The sequence below is a fragment of the Augochlora pura genome, chromosome 9 (assembly GCF_028453695.1).
Source record: "Augochlora pura isolate Apur16 chromosome 9, APUR_v2.2.1, whole genome shotgun sequence".
NCBI classification, from domain to species: Eukaryota; Metazoa; Arthropoda; class Insecta; order Hymenoptera; family Halictidae; genus Augochlora; species Augochlora pura.
In genome coordinates, this window is record NC_135780.1 from 12595775 (window position 1) to 12611784 (window position 16010).

The window sequence follows — 16010 nt, forward strand, 5'->3', positions numbered from 1 at the left end:
CGGATGGATCAGAGCCGCCATTAATTTGTCTAAGCGGATGATAAATGCCCGGTGGAATTTTTTCGAGGGTACGAACCCTCGCCTGGAAGCCCGCGCCGTCTGACAACGGCGATCCTTTTATTTCTCATCTTTCTTCAACCTCTCCTCGTTTCTCCACCTCTCTCTCTCTCTCTCTCTCTCTCGCTCTCTCTCTCTCTCCGGTACGCGTTCGACTCTTTTTTTCGTTGCGAAGGAAAAAGGATTAATGGGCTTATAGCATGACACTGTCGGCCGATAAGATCGCGGGGCCCGTTTTACCTGTCGGCTGCCGGCCCCTTCTCCGGGCCCCGATCATATCACGGAAATCCAAATCGCGTTGTGTATCTCGTAAGTCCGCTGGTAAGACAGGCCTTTTATCGATTTTTGATCAAGCTGCCTCGACTTTTGTACATCTGACAGGATGGCTCCAAGGGCGCGATTGCCGGACACGTTGCCAAGGGACACGGCGATCGCGATGAAAAGTAACATTCGGGCTCGACCGACGAGGCCGCTTTTCCCCGGCGAAAAGTACTCTGCGCCTTTATCGATTCCATTAACAATCGCTGATCTCGACGAAGACATAGTGACGCTAGTCGAGTGCATCGAGCACTTAGGATATCGGTGACGTATATAACTTGTTGGAAGTGTCCCTAATTGGCAGTGTTTCCACGTTATTTGTGATAATGTAATAAATCGTGAATTTAATGTTCAGTGAGATACGAGTGAAAAATAGAATATATAAATGTGAAGGGAACAGTGATGCACTTAGGTTGAAACTTTCAAATTGACGACTGTCCTCGATGCTGCGTTCATTGGTTAATAATTTATAGAAGCTTAATTGCGTCTCTTATACTTCTGCTAGTCTCTAATTCGTCTTTAATTCGTCTTTAATTCCTCTCTAATTCGCGACACGGTTGCTCAATCCTTGCAAACGTAAAGCAACGATGGACGATGCAATAATTTATCCTCTTCAACATGATATATTGTCTACTCGAGACGGCTCCCGGGCTCCGCGATCCATCGCCGTTCTTTTTCCTACGGGACCATCGCCGCGCGTGTCGTTCCACAAGGTAATTTCGACCGCGGTGAACGCGACAATCTCGAAAACGGGATCGGGCGGCTCGTAATTATCCTGTTCCACTTCGAAGGACGAGGTAAGCAGCTTTAAGTTGGCCAGATAAAACGATAGCCAACGATCCCCTTGATTATGATCAGAATGAGATCCTGCCCAAAATAGTGAACACCGAAACTTGGCAGCGCGGAATTTTTACGGCGGACATTTCGCTTGAAACAAGGTGCGCGAGAAAGAGGTTCGAAAGTTATCTTCTTATCGCCCTCGAATCTTTTTGTAAAATATGAGCTGTTAAATATTGCGATCGAAGTTTTGTTCGGATTTAGAAGGCGAGAATTTTGTTGATCCGAAATTAAAAATTGAATTACGAATTAATGCTGCCATGATTAAAAGCCTCCTTTTAATTAATTCACCGCATCTATCTTGTTTAGAAAAAAGATCTGCGTTAATGATAGTTATTTCAATTTTACCTATTTTATTTATTTCATTTACTTTATTTACTTTATTTATTTAATTCATCTATACGATTTAATATATTTATATATGTATAGGCACTTTGTTATCCAGCATCAAGAGTATCTAAAAAATTCCGCGCCCCTTTTGTACCAGTCGCCTCCGCAAATGACGAAAATAAAATTGTCCCCGTCGAGTTTTAAACAACAAAGCGTCGAAGCCGTAGATTGCGTTAGCTCGCCGGGAGGTCGGCGAAATAGTTTAAAAAAAAAATATATGCCGGGCCAGAGGGAACGCCGGCTAACTTTGTTAACGTCGCGACACGGAAGGGTTGTCGCGACCCTTATCAGTTCCAGGCCGCGAGTTGGAAAATGCAGGCCGACACGCGCATAAATTCGACAACGACGTTAGCCCCTTTGCCTCCTGACACCGGCGCAGAATTTTAAATTCCCCCCCGGCTCTTTTGCGCCCGGTATATTTCGAGAGGGTTAGTTCCAAGCGGCGGCCCACTTTGCCTCGCTTCCGGTGGCCGCGACGGAACCGCGGATCCGCTCCGGAACGCTCTCTCGTCGCCGGCGGACTCTTGCGAGCGGCTCGCAAATGGATTTCACGGTGCTCGCCGGCGAAAAAAAGAGATAAGTTATTATTGTTCACGGTGGACGACAGGAAAGAAAGGTTTCCGACCGGACTCCTGACCTCGGGAGACGATATAATTAATTCGGGACTCTAATCGCGCTGTTAATCCTCCGCGACGTTTAATTCTCAAAGCTTCGAACTATATTATTCAGTAGAAATAATTCAAGAAAAATAAAAATGTAGCGGAGATTTAGTAAAGATTACCGATGTTGTTCTTTGTTTCAAAAATAGCGAAATGATCCGTCGACAAAGTACGCTGCACTTGTGAATATTTTTCTCGAGAACTACTTCTCCGATTCCATCGCAACTTTTTTTATTTTAAACTAGAAGGTGCAAACTACGTTACCAAAAATCCTTATCAATTAAAATAATACCAATCGCGTCCTATTTTATTAAGAACAGTATCCTCGACCAGAGCACGCGAAGCCTAGAAATCTTGAAATCTCGAACGAATTGAAATCGATATCGAAGCGAATCGACGCACTCGTAGATCGATCCACGATTCGTATCTGGGTGAACAGGTCCCGATCGACCGATGAAAACGATGCCTCGAGGCGAGCCCGTTGTTTCGGGAAACGGCAAAAAGAGCGCGGAACAGGTTAGCGAGAGGGACTGTTGGCAAAACTCACCGGTCTCTTGGAGGGTTCCGGTCCCTGTCTTATGATCTCCAAGGGCACCGGTATCGACGGCCTGCCCAGGTACCAGTCCTCCCTCGGATTGTAGTTGTCCAGGAGCTTGAGCAGGCGTGGCACGTTCACGTAATTATCGTCGTCGAAGTGGCAGAACCATCTGAAAACCAGCACAGGACAGGGCCCGATTTAAATCCACGTTGTACGAACGACACGCCACCGCCTTGTAAAAACATCTTGTCCCGCGATCCGGCCATTAACTCGGACCAATTATCGTCCGGGGCCCCCGTCGCCCAGACACTTCGAGTTCTCGGAAATTCCGCACGAAATTCGCTTCGAACACTTTCTGCCCCGTATAATTTCGAGCTCGCGCGTCCCCGGCGTTGTTACGGCGCCGGGATCGCGAACGGAACGCGCGGAACGGTCCCGCAAATTATTTCACCGCGCGAGATCGATGGAAATTTAACGATCGTCGGAGCGGACGGAAAATTCGAGGTTCCGGGTACAGTTTGATCACAGCTATCGATCGCGCATTATACGGACGGGGATGATTAAAAATGTCCCCGATTTTCGGGGATATCATTTTCCAATTATCAACTCTCTTTTTCCGTGAATGCGGCGTTCGTCGACGCTGTCGAATTTCATCGCCCTTGATTTGCTGAAATATTGGGTGAAGTAAAAAGTTTCGAGCCTTTTTCGTTAGACACCTTTAGCGCGAGCCATGTCTCGCGATGTAAAGGTACAGAAGTTACCGAACAAAATGCCGCATATTTGATCTAAATCGGATCATTCTACTTTTGTTAATTTCGTCGTCGAAATAAAGAGAAAAAGGGCTCAGAACATTTTACTTCATCTAATACATTTATCCAAGTCCTAGGTTATATAGTTATAGAATATGATAATGAGACACGGCAATTCTATATAATACAGATATATGTATATTATAATGACCGTAACGAAGTGATTCTAGCGATTCCAGCAATTCCAGCGGTCAGATGGGACCGTATAAAGGAGTACAGCACGGTCGATAAAGCGCCGACAACGGCCGATAATTGCTCGGTTATGCGATACAGTCGGATAAGGCATAGGGGGTCCGATCTAATCGAGGGAGGGAGGAGGAGGAGGAGGCGTCGGAAAACTGTGGACGCCGCGAGCTGTCTTATCGGATCGCGCGGCGCGGCGACATCGAAACGCAATCGCGAAGGCGTTTCCCGGAACGGTGCGCGCGGCGAGTCGTGGACAGAGGGCATGAAAACGGCGTTCGCCGAGCGGTATACACGCGAAATAAAATCTCCCTAACGAACGGTTCCGGTGCGCCATTAGCGCTACCGGGTGGCCGCGGACGCTCGATACGTGGCCCCCGACAAGGACCCCGGGCATCGTTAATACACCTGAATTCCAGCTTTAATGGCGTAGCCAGGTACAACCCGGGAGAGCTGAAACGACGTCTCGGTCCGCTTCATACGCGCGCCGGATCGTATCTTCCGCGTGAACCGGAACGATGCAGCCGCGACAACGTTCCTCGGCCGGTGCGCGACCAGCTGCGGCGAACGCTATTTTTATTAAAACGACGCGCCCGGTCCGTCGGAAATTTATGCGCTATTTTCTTCGCCGCTCCTTTCGCCGCGGAAAATCACCGCGAAACGATTTTCTACTTAAGAGATAGCCGCGAGATTTACCGATGCACTCTCTACGGTTGCAGCTAATGGAAAATATCGATTCGAATTTTTCTTTTGTGCCGCGGCGGACCTGTTTTCAATGGCGACGCTATAAACTTTGATTTAGAGCTGGCCAAGTTCGAAAATTTCTATAGAGTTGCAGTTCATAGTTGTTTCGAAGACACCGTTGAAAATTGTGGCGTTCTTCTGGTACTCGTCTGTCAGGATTTCTTCGTTTGTTTCATTAATTTTGGGATCTTTTGTGGATCAAATTTACCCTGTCTTAAAGCGGAGGTTTCGAGCTTTGATTCAAGCTAAATTTTATTTAAAAAGACCCGCGGGTGTGGAAATGAAAATTATTTTAAAAATGCCTTCCGAAGTCAAGTCATCTTATACATAAGTTCCTAGCCAGTATTTCTCGATTTTCTAAAATAATTCGGAAATTATCTAGGAACCAAATATAACCCTATTTTAAAGTGGATATTTCAGGCTTGAATTTAAGCCCAACAAAATCAAAAAACCCTCAGGGGAATAGTCCTTTGCAACGCTTCGAAGTGTCGCTCGAGTCTCACAAATTGTCACAGTAAATCGAACATCTCTGAATCATTATCTACCAATCACTATCATCAAAACAGTACAAGATACAAAATGTCGACGACGGTAGTCGCACCGTAGGAAAAAGTCTCGGGAAGAGCCTTCAATCCGCGCCCGGGTTGTATTCAGGCCGAGGCGGAACCGGGACGCCATGAATCATTTATACGGCCCCGGAGCACGGGGCTAATTTGAAATCTGCCGCGGCAGAAAACCCCTTTTCCCGTGGAAAAGCCGCGAGGGCGAAACATCTTTCCGGATCGCGCAAGCTGCTCCCGCCGCGTTACCTCCGGGGGGCCCCGGAGAGGAGAGAATCGGATTTATTAAGCGGCGTTTTTCGGAGCTGGTTCCGCGCGTCCGTCGCTCCGCGAAAAACCGTAGGCAGCCGCCTCGTGCAAAACCCGAGCACTCCTCGTACCCTCTGCCAATCTGCATATATATTAGGAGGAACGCGGGCCGCGCGCACCGTTCCACGGCAGAAAATAAAGGCGCGAAACTGCCCCCCTACCCCTCGTGGCTTTTATACCCCGGCGAGATTGAGTGCCTTCTCCCTCGCTCCACCCCTCTATCGAGCTCTTAACGGGCGAATTAATAGCCTCGGGTACTCTAACAGGGATTGTGTATCGGCCGGTTATTATATTTCAAAGATACGGCCACGCGGTCACCGTGCTCTGCGACTTTAATTCTGACGATTTTAACCCTTTGCACTCGAGCGGTGACTGTGAGGCACCAATCAAATTAAGATAATTTTTATATCAACAGAATTTAGGTTTAAAAGATTATTAAATAGACAAGCTCGAAGGATCAATTTGTTGCAGAGTATAGAGATAATATGAGCCAGGAAAATGATTTCAGATTTATAGCTGAAACGGCTTCGAGTGCAAAGAGTTGGAGAGAGACGGCAAAAAGGTTTTGACCTGCGGTAAGAACATCTTTTCACGAGAACGTTCACGAAAAGGGTCGGCGAGGGGGCCCGGAGGGATTAAGCGAGGGCCGCCCTGTAAAATTCCGAAAATCGGGCCAGATACTCCCGGGAGGAAGTGTGCACACCTCGGGCGTTGTTTGTCAAATAAGACGAGCACGATAAAGACCGGCCGTATAGCAGAGTTTTCGAAGGGTGTCTTCGCCGCGGGGAAACAATTGGCCGGGTGGTAGGGCGGCGGCCGCAACGAAAACGGACGAAACTAAGGCGGCGGGACGGTGCACGATCGTGGCACGGTCCGCACACGTGCAGCCCCGGGGCCCCGCGGGGGAAATTATTGATTATTAAACTGGGGCCCCGGCGCGGCAACGGCAACTATACTGAAACGCCATAACCGAGTCCGGGGCTCGCCGACCGGTCCAGTCTGGATTCTATCGCGATTCCTTCAGAAAACGCTTCAAAACTCGAGACGCGTCGGCCTGTGCGATATTTTCTTGTCGACGTTGAATTGACTAAACAATTCCTGGATGTTCTTTTAATTACGGATTTTTATCGATTCGTTGAGACTTCGCGGAGACTTTAATTTTTGTTAGATTATTCAGTCTTTGATGTGTTATAGGCAAATTTTATATAAGGGATGAAGTCTAAAGAATTCATCGAATAAAAATTGATTGCAATCAGATTTTACTTAATTATAAAATATTCCAGTGGACAGAATTCATTGAGAGTATTCTCAACTATATTGTCAACTATATCTTCTAGAATAGAAGAACAAATATATTCTTATATTAAAGATGCAAATAAATATTTTTAAAAAGTCCTTTTCCTTTTCGAAAAGAAAAGAAATTTCAAAGAAAATCAATAAACGATCGAACTAAGCTTCGATCACTGAATTCGATTAAGCGAATAGAATGATCTCATCTTCCTCGTTATCGTCGCGTTAACCCCTGAAACGCGCCCTCCGTAAATCTCGCGAAAAAACATCAAACTGAAAGCAGAAACAGCGAGGGTTGCAAATAACGCAATTTGTAGACTGCGACGATGAATAATGTATACGGTCGCACATTGTAGATAGCATAATGCAGCCGAGACTGATGCGCCGCGTGCATAAAGCCGCACTGTTTGCAAATGAGATAGGCGATAGAACGCGTAGCGCGCAACGCGGCGTTGCGATAATGGAAAAATGGTGGGCGATCGAAAAAGCAGCTCGATGCAATTTCGCCGGGGCGTGCGATTTCGGGGCCCGAATCGCGTGTGCTTAATGGGGGCCCCGGCCCCCGGGGTCGCGAACTCTTGAACTCGAAACGGTTATCGATCGGCGAGGGCCGCGGAGTAAACACCTGGTAATTGCGTCATTACCGAGCACCGACTTTTTATTATCGGAAGTGATTGGATATCGTCCCGGCTAAATAACCCCTTCGGAAAAAAAACACGCAGGATTTTCGGCCAACGGGGAGCGGCGAGTGGCAATTAAAATTCGCGAACTTTTATTAATACTGCTTCGCGTACTGTGATGTGTTGTACGATAGAATTTATTATGTAGGACAAAATAATAATTTTTATAATATGTAGTATTTTTTAAGGACATTCGGAATAATATGAAGAAGATATAAAAAGTGATTGATGTATATTATTGTAATTACTTGAGAATTTGGCAATTCTCTACTTAACTCAGCAAGTTTGCAATGTCCTGTATTTTAATCACATTTAATAACTTGAAGGAAAAATAATAGCTGTTAGTAATTTCTAATAATAATGCTTACCAAATAAGCGTTAAATTAATTAAACTGTATTATATTTTCTGTCAGATTAGACTCCGTATTGCAAGAATTAATAGAAGGATTAATACTTAAATGATTTTAAAAAGGCAGTCGGTGCGTCCAGCTTTGCAAGTGAAGAAGGCAGAAATGAGGGGTTCGAGGAAGCCAGGGAGGAAACGACAACCGAGATCCCTTCGACGCGATTCCTGTCGATAAAACGGCACTTCCAGTCTCACCTGGCCGCACCTGTATCAGGTGACCAATCGAGCGTCGCTTGCAAGATGTTGCGCGCCATCCACAGTCTCTCTCTCTCTTTCTCTCTTGCCCTCTCTTTCTCTCTCTCTTTCTCTTCCTCCCTGTTCTCGGTTTCGAGTGATACTAATTGTCGCTCGAGATTCCCCGAGGCTTCAGCTACCGGGACCCTGCGCAGGATCCTGGAAGTCCTTCGACCCTCAAGGCCGCCTGTAGCGTCCACAGATAAAGTCCTGCGTGTTTCTCTCTTGGAAACCAGGTTACCAGTCCCCCGTTTCCGTTTAACGAGATTTCAAACGGACCCCTTCGCGCCACTTAATTTTCCCCGACCAGTTCAATTTCTTCGGGTTTCGTTCCAGGTGTCTCGAATCCTAGTCAGCGAATGCTGTTAAAGAATGAAGGATTCGGATGTTCGGGTCTCGGCGCGAGCGTTGCGATGAAACCGTTCGTAGCTGTTCGATGTTAACTCGATTTACGCCGTCGGCTAATTAACGGGCTAATTGGCGCGATCACGCGGCCGATATCGCGCGTTCACGCTGAGACGTACGCGCCCTTGTCCGCGTTGAATGTGCGATGGATTCTGGAGAAGTCTTGATCCTTGGAGGATCGAAAATGACTGCGTTGCAGAGTGGAAGAGCGAATCAATTGAAGTCTCAAATGAATTGAAATTTGAAAACTGAAATCTTCGAGTAAATTGGAATCTCAAAATTGCAATCTCAAAACTGAAATCTCCGAAGAAATTGGAATCTCAAAATTGAAATATCGAAATTGAAATTTCCGAATATATTGAAATATCGAAACTGAAATCTCCGAATAAATTGAAATATCGAAACTGAAATCTCCGAATAAATTGAAATCTCGAAACTGAAATCTCCAAATCAATTGAAATCTCAAAACTGAAATCTCCAAATCAATTAAAATCTCAAAATTGAAATCTCCGCATCGAATAAAAATCTCAAAACTGGAATCTCCGAATAAATTGAAATCTCATTTAACATTCTGCTAAAGCACTAATAAAACGGTAATAAACTCCCGGTCGAACGACTCGAGATAAATGCGTCGAGCAATGACTGGACAGCGGATATTGTCGCAGGGATCATTAACACTCGGTACCACCTATTACCTGTCGTTACCGACTAGCGTTACGATTCCGTAATCTAAGCGACAACGCAGTTCATTGCACCAGATATACAGCTCTATAAACCCGTCCTCGCAAATCATAAAACCGATACTCAAAAGTAATGTACATACATATATTCGCATACAACGCGATCTACATATATTCAAAGATTGAAAACGTGATTAGACACAGAGGTAACCAGCACTTTTTACGATCCTATACCTCGCATGCAAAATGGAAACTGTTTTTATCAAATACAGGATAGACGTTAACATTTATTTCTGCTCTTAATAATTCTAGTGAAATGATAACAACGCAGGCGAATTTTTAAACGTTTGCATTGTGATAAAACATTTTCTCTGTTTAAAACTATTGTTTATCAATAGCGAATGACAAAGGCGAAATGTGTTAAAAGATGCCCCACGCTTTTGCGACAAATTATGCGCAAAAAGAGCGATCAGCTAAAAGAGCAATCAGCTAAAAAATCGACAAGAGCAACAAACGTTCAGACGATGGAATAATTGATTGATAATGGTACGCGGAACTGCGATCAGAGTCACCTGCGATCCCAAGAAATGCTCGGAGCGCCGACAAGAATCGCGCATTCGAAATGGAAACCAGTCGTACGAAGCTGACTCGTCATCCGCGTTGAGAAAATTCCGAAATAAAAGTCCGCGAGGAAATCACTGTAAATTCCTAATCTTACGATATCGTTAGAGCGTTCCCCGGAATCCACGCTTCGCGAATTTGCATAAATAGCCAAGGCTTGCGCCGATAAGCTCGCCGATCCGTTCTCCGTTACGTCCGGATCGCTTCTGGATCCCGAGAAACGCGTTTTCGTTTGTTCAACGAACCCCGGTAGGTCGTTCGCGAACTAGGAACCGAGAAGAAGAGAGAGAGAGAGAGAGATTGAGAGAGAGGAGAGGAGAGAGGATCGCTAGCCACCGATAATCGAGCGGGACCGTTCGAGACGGCTCGTTACCTTTACAAATCGAGCCGAGCGATCAGATTCGCGCCGGATGCGAGCAACAGGTGAAATTACACGTAGAGAAAATTGCCGATCCTCGCTCGCATTCTCTCCCTCCCTTCTCTATCTCTCTTCTGTCTTTTCTCCATCTCTCTTCTCTCCTTTCTATATCTCTGTTTTCTCTCTTCTACGCCCCTCTCTACTATATCTCTCTTGATCTTCTGTATCTGTGTTTTCTCTCTCCTGTATCTCCCTTTATCTCTTGCATCTCCGTTATCTCTCTTCCGCTTCGATTCTCTCTTCTCGTCCTCTCCGTTTCTCTCTCTCTCTCTCTCTCTCTCAGTCTCCGTCCGCTATTCATCGCTTCCGTCCCGCTTTTTCTGTACCACCGTCCTCCTCTCTCCCTCTAAAGCACAGTCTTGTTACTCCGGGGGCACGAAATTGCAACTTTAGCTTTAACTGCGGGATAAAATGCAACCGCGACTGCGGTTCCGCCGGCAGCGAAGTCGCGGTTCGAAGACCCCGACACTGCCGGCAGCCTCTCGCTGCGATGATTAGCGAGCCGCACGCGAATCGACGATACGTAAAGCAATGGTGTACCATGCACTTCGATACGTCATTGAATTTATTCGCAATTAGAACTCGCGGCGCAGCTGACGCCGATCGTTTCCCGAAGGCGCGGACTTCGTTCTCCAATCGTTGCTTCAGCGAGACGCGGATGATTCGTTCGCGAATCAGATGCAATTTTATATAAATGAAAATGATTTTAAATAAGAAGTATATTTATTGTAAGACGTAAAATCGCTGTTTCCTTGTGACGTGTGTACGCGTCGTCCTCGGCTAACGGGTTAATAACAGCGAATGCCGCCTATCAAAAGGAAGCTTGGAGCAACACCGGTATCTGTTACAATAAATCCTGGAGAACAAAAGGAAAGGAGCACGGTTGCCGGCACGAAGAGGATTGGGAAAAAAAGGACGGGAGAAAATCGGGTCTCGCGGGGCAATTACAGCTGGAAGAAGGGCGAGAGGGGTGTTGCGACGTCAGCGACGGTAGCGTCGGTGATTCCGTCTGCTGGTGTCGGTGATATTTCGTGTAATGGTGTCGGTGGCCGTCTGGCAGCGTGTCTGCGCCGCTTTAATTTCCTCCTTGTCTATCCGCTTAGGATCTCGACTGGTGGCCGCGCGCAAAAGCGATCGCCTTCTACACGAAAGGGTCGTGCTCCCGACCGGCACGGATCACGATTTAATCCGTGGATCGTGATCGAGCCACGCCCGGTTTCGAGCGCGCGCGGCACACGTCAGCCCTGACCTTTTCCTCGATACCGGCGCGCAAACCGAGATCCAACAACGATAACTGTTCGCGCGTTCTCCTTCTCTGTCGTCCATCTCCTTCGCTCAATCTCTCTTCGTCTCTCCCTCTTTCTATCTCTCTATCTCTCCCTCTCCCTCTCTATCTCTTTCTCTTTTTCTCTTTTTCTCTTTTTCTCTTTTTCTCTTTTTCTCTTTTTCTCTCTTTCTCTTTTACTCTTTTTCTCTTTTTCTCTTTTTCTCTTTTTCTCTTTTTCTCTCTTTCTCTTTTTCTCTTTTTCTCTTTTTCTCTCTTTCTCTCTTTCTCTCTCGCTCGATCTTTTTGTCTCTCCGGTTTCCTGCCACGAATTTACGAGCCTCTACGGCTCAATGTTTGCGACGATAACAATCCTGTTCGCGGAGACCCTAAAACCGGACGGATAACGCGGCCACGCGGAGACAAGTTACACTCGCAACTTTGTTCCAATACGAGCTTCGAGATATCGGGGACGTTAGTCAAACCAGTGCCGCGCTATCTCGCTCGGCTCGATTATGCTCGAGCACCAATAGCGAAGTTGGCTCGCGTAGGATTTATCGTGTTCGCGACTCGTGCGCGTAGTAGAATCGTCGAGTCGAGCCGCGGGTAGAATATTACACGTCCTGCGCGATTCTACCGTGGAATTAGCTGTCGGATTGAAAGGCCCGAGGTCCATCTGCCTGGGAGTAGAAGCGTCCGAAAAGAGTTCGTTGCCGGACCTTCGCGCCGAATCTTTCGGTCTCGTTTTCTACGCTCAGACTCGTCCGCTACGCTACAACAGCGTGAGTAATTCGGGTATAAATATTAACCACGTTGTTAACTGAAACAATTCGCGCTTGATACTTCCACGCGTAGAATTCCGGCTCCGCGCAATGTTCCACGAGAGCTCACGCGGCCCAAATTTCCCCGCGCAGAATTCCCATGCGCCCCAATTTTCCCCGCGTTCAATTTCCTCCGAAATTTCCACGTCTTGCAACTACTCCCGCCCCAAATTCCCGGAATTCTCGCGCGATCTCCGCGCGTAGAATTCTCGAAGCTCCTGCATACGTGTCCCGCCTGCCGGTGCCCCCGAATTTCCTGCACGCCGATCGTCCCCGCGCGGAGCTAATCTGCAACGCCGTCGAAAGTCCACGGAAGAAGGGGATCGCGTTTCGAGGACTGGCGGAACACACGGCCGCGTTGCAAAAGGGCTAATAAAGCAGCCAAGCATCCCCGCCCTTGAACCGTGGGCCGCGGAGGCTGGACGCAGGGCGGCGTACACGTTAGATACGGCTAGACAGTGTACATCGGCATGTATAAATTAAACCGAAGCTGCGCGCGGCCGGTGTAAGCGGGGCGTAGAACCGCGCGAGCGCGCTCGCATTGTGCGCGACCAGTCGGACGAGAATTATGCGCACCTTGCCAGGAATTAACCGCGGCCACCGGAGGGGCTTTTACCCTCCCCGCTCGCGTCCGTTTCACGCGGGACCGTGTATTTACGTGTGCCAGAGAGCCGCAACCGGCCCGCATAAATGGAGCTCTCCGCGTTCAAGATTCCGCGGCGCGCCGCCGGACCGCGCGTCGTCTCCTACCACCGCGCGATGGAATTGCGCTCGCAATTCGCGCGACCAACCCAACCCCTGCTAAATGACCTGCCGCGATACACAACGCCGAAGAACTTTCCAGACAATTCCTCTCTATTCTTCGAGCCACTTCCGCGGTCTCCTCGGCAATTTAGTTTTCCACTTCGGCACAACATTGTCACCCGCTACGAACAGTTGTTAAACGCTGCCATCGCGATCCAATATCTCACCGGCGATGTTAACGCTGAATCGGAATGCGATGTAACAATCGCGAAATTGGTCAGATCTATGTTGATCCATTCGCATCGCAAAGAAAAGTGAAAAGCTCGTTCTTTGATATTTAATATAATTAAATTATAAAGATATAAAATTTTTTCTTTTACTGTATTTAAATTTTAGTGACAAGCCTGGTATAAATAATATTAAATAATATGCGCTTCGGTGATAAATGACTAAGTAAAATGCGCGCATATATGCGCTTATGATCTAAATAGGTTAATAGATCGAAAATATTATATATATATATACTACAAGGATCAGAAAAATGTGAATAAAAATGTGTTGCGAAGACCTGGTCCCGATTAATCAACTAAGAAGAAAGGAAACACGAGGGCGAGGAAATCGTTTACCAAAAATGTTTACCTCATTACACGAAATTCAATTAACCAACCTTTACCATCGTATTCAGCAAACTGCTTCCGTCATTTTACAAAGTTCGACAGCCCAAAGCTGCTACTTAACGAATACAGTAATGGTCGGACAGCCGTGCACGGACCGCGACTACCGATAAATCGTCGGACAGTTTCCCTGAAACGGTGGATACTTTCCATAAACTTTGCAATCTCCGACAGGCGCCGAAGCACTCCGTGGCGAGATCCCGTTCGTAGATTGGCCACCCGAAGTCGAACCCGATTAACGTTCCGGTTACATCGCGGGCGTTACTTCATCTCTCGACGGCGCCGATAAAAGCCCGTTCGTTTTCGATGAATAAATTAACCACCGGATAAAAGGGAGCGTCGAGAAGTTTCACCGGCGTGCGAGGATCGATTCCAATTTACCTCGACGGGGCCCCCCTCCCTCTGTATAATATTTAATACGCGACGGTTCCCTAATTAAGGCTCGCGAAAGCGAGAACGAGCCGGCGCCGGGGATTTCGTGCTGCGAGTTTCGACACTTCGGGTCCTTTGATCGCGACGCCGGAGCAGACACCGACTCGTAAACCACCGAATGGGGGGCTTAATTAAATACAACGTCCCGCGGCCAACAGAGAAGGTGATGAAGAGAGAGCAACAGAAATAGGGAGAGAGAGAGAGGGAGCAACACAAAGCGTGCGTGAGAGAGAAAAGGAGATCTCGATGTTATCCAGCCACCCTCGAATCCAAGAAACGATTAAGCGACTTTCACGACCGATCGGAAAGCATTAAGGGCCTGAACGCCGTCCGATGATAAATCGATCTCTAAATCCGAATCTACGATCTCCATCGGAGGAACGCCGCGATCGTTAATAACCGGATACTAATGATTCGTTCCTGTCGAACTCGATCGCTCGGTATCGATCTACGCCAGCCGTTATCTTCGATTTATTGGACTGTTAGCGATGGCCACGTCCGATTCTACGTTGCCGATATCCACCCGGCGAGAACGTTGCGGGAAAAGCGTATCGGCCAGAAGCTCGATATATTTTCAACTATCCGCGTTGTTCGAAACCCGGTGAAATCTACTCGGCACGTTCTATTCGAGAAAGTATCTACACTTGCGATGAAGCGATACGACGTGAACTATTATAGCTGTACCAACGTAAGAAAAATGAGAATTCGTGACGGAATAACGTGGCAATTTTGTTTGCTGGCAAATTGTACCAATTTGCATACTTAAATTTGCGTACAAATTTACATTGCTTACAATCGAACGATAAATTTATACGCCAATGAAATAGACGTATTAAATTGGAAATGAATTTTAAATGGAGTAAAATTCTCGCTTCAATCTGTTCGATTTATTTACAGCAGAATAAGCCAACAAAATCGAATCGATTTCAATCGCGCCAATATCAGAAGAATTGATATTCTTAGCGAAATAAATGCAGATGAATGCGTTCGGTTTCGAGGGAAACGATTGGCAGCAGGGAATCGGCAGCGGGCCAGAGAGACGATCGATCGACGCGTCGATGCATCGCGTGCCCGCGCGAGTTCTTACCGGGAAGCGCGATGTTTATCCCGGCGCGCGTGAATTTACGATGCGTTTAACGCGAGCCGACGCGAGCGTTTAACCGATCGAACAAATTGGTCGTCTCTCCGCTCGGCCTCGCGATCCCGAGTGTCGCTTAACGATCCTAGTCCGCGTACGCTCGCGTTTACAGCACGGTTAATTGCTCGACGCGCGGACCGTGATCGAGAGATTTAATAAATTTTAACGGCGGACCCGTTTGATTCGTGGCCCGTCGGCTCGCTCAACAAGAGAAAAGGGGGGGGGGCGGGCGAGTTCCTCGGTTCCCGTGTCGGTTTTCGTAAATCGGCCCGCGATTATTTATGCTCGCGTAAATAATTATCGGCGCCGGTGACCGCGTAGAAAGATCGCCGGACGAGTTTATCGAAACGAAGCCGCGGACACGGGAGAAAATCGAGATCGATGGGATCAGCGAAATCACTGCAATCATCCCCCCTCCCCCTCTGTGCACTCGAAATGAATACTGGAAATTAATCATCTCGTTCGTCAAATGCGATGATAATAACCGAGAGAACTGTATTATAGTTTATGATGCAGCAATCACCATTAGGTTTACGGGACATGTTTAATAATTGTACCATACAATGTATTATATTACTAAAATTTATTCGTCGCTTTTAATTCACCCATTTCGTCCACCGCAATTCTCCTATCTTCGTTACTGTAATAACAAGAACCAGTTCACCCCGCGACAGCATATTTTCTCTAGAAAAATGACGAGGTCGGAAAAAACTACCAATCAATTATCCCGCAATTAACGAAAACACGGTAGAATCGATAGGAGCGCGGCAATTAATTTCCAAGGGGAGGACAAACAGTG

At 47.1% G+C, this 16010-nt stretch overlaps 1 protein-coding gene across 1 annotated transcript in view; it reads right to left on the minus strand.

The window, feature by feature from the left end:
* The window catches only part of Fng (Fringe glycosyltransferase), a 70887-nt gene that overhangs the window by 23826 nt on the left and 31051 nt on the right, over positions 1 to 16010 (minus strand). Inside the window, exon 5 of the mRNA XM_078190745.1 lies at positions 2809 to 2968. Within this exon, the coding sequence (XP_078046871.1) occupies positions 2809 to 2968 (160 nt within the window). The remainder of the gene's footprint in view (positions 1 to 2808; positions 2969 to 16010) is intronic.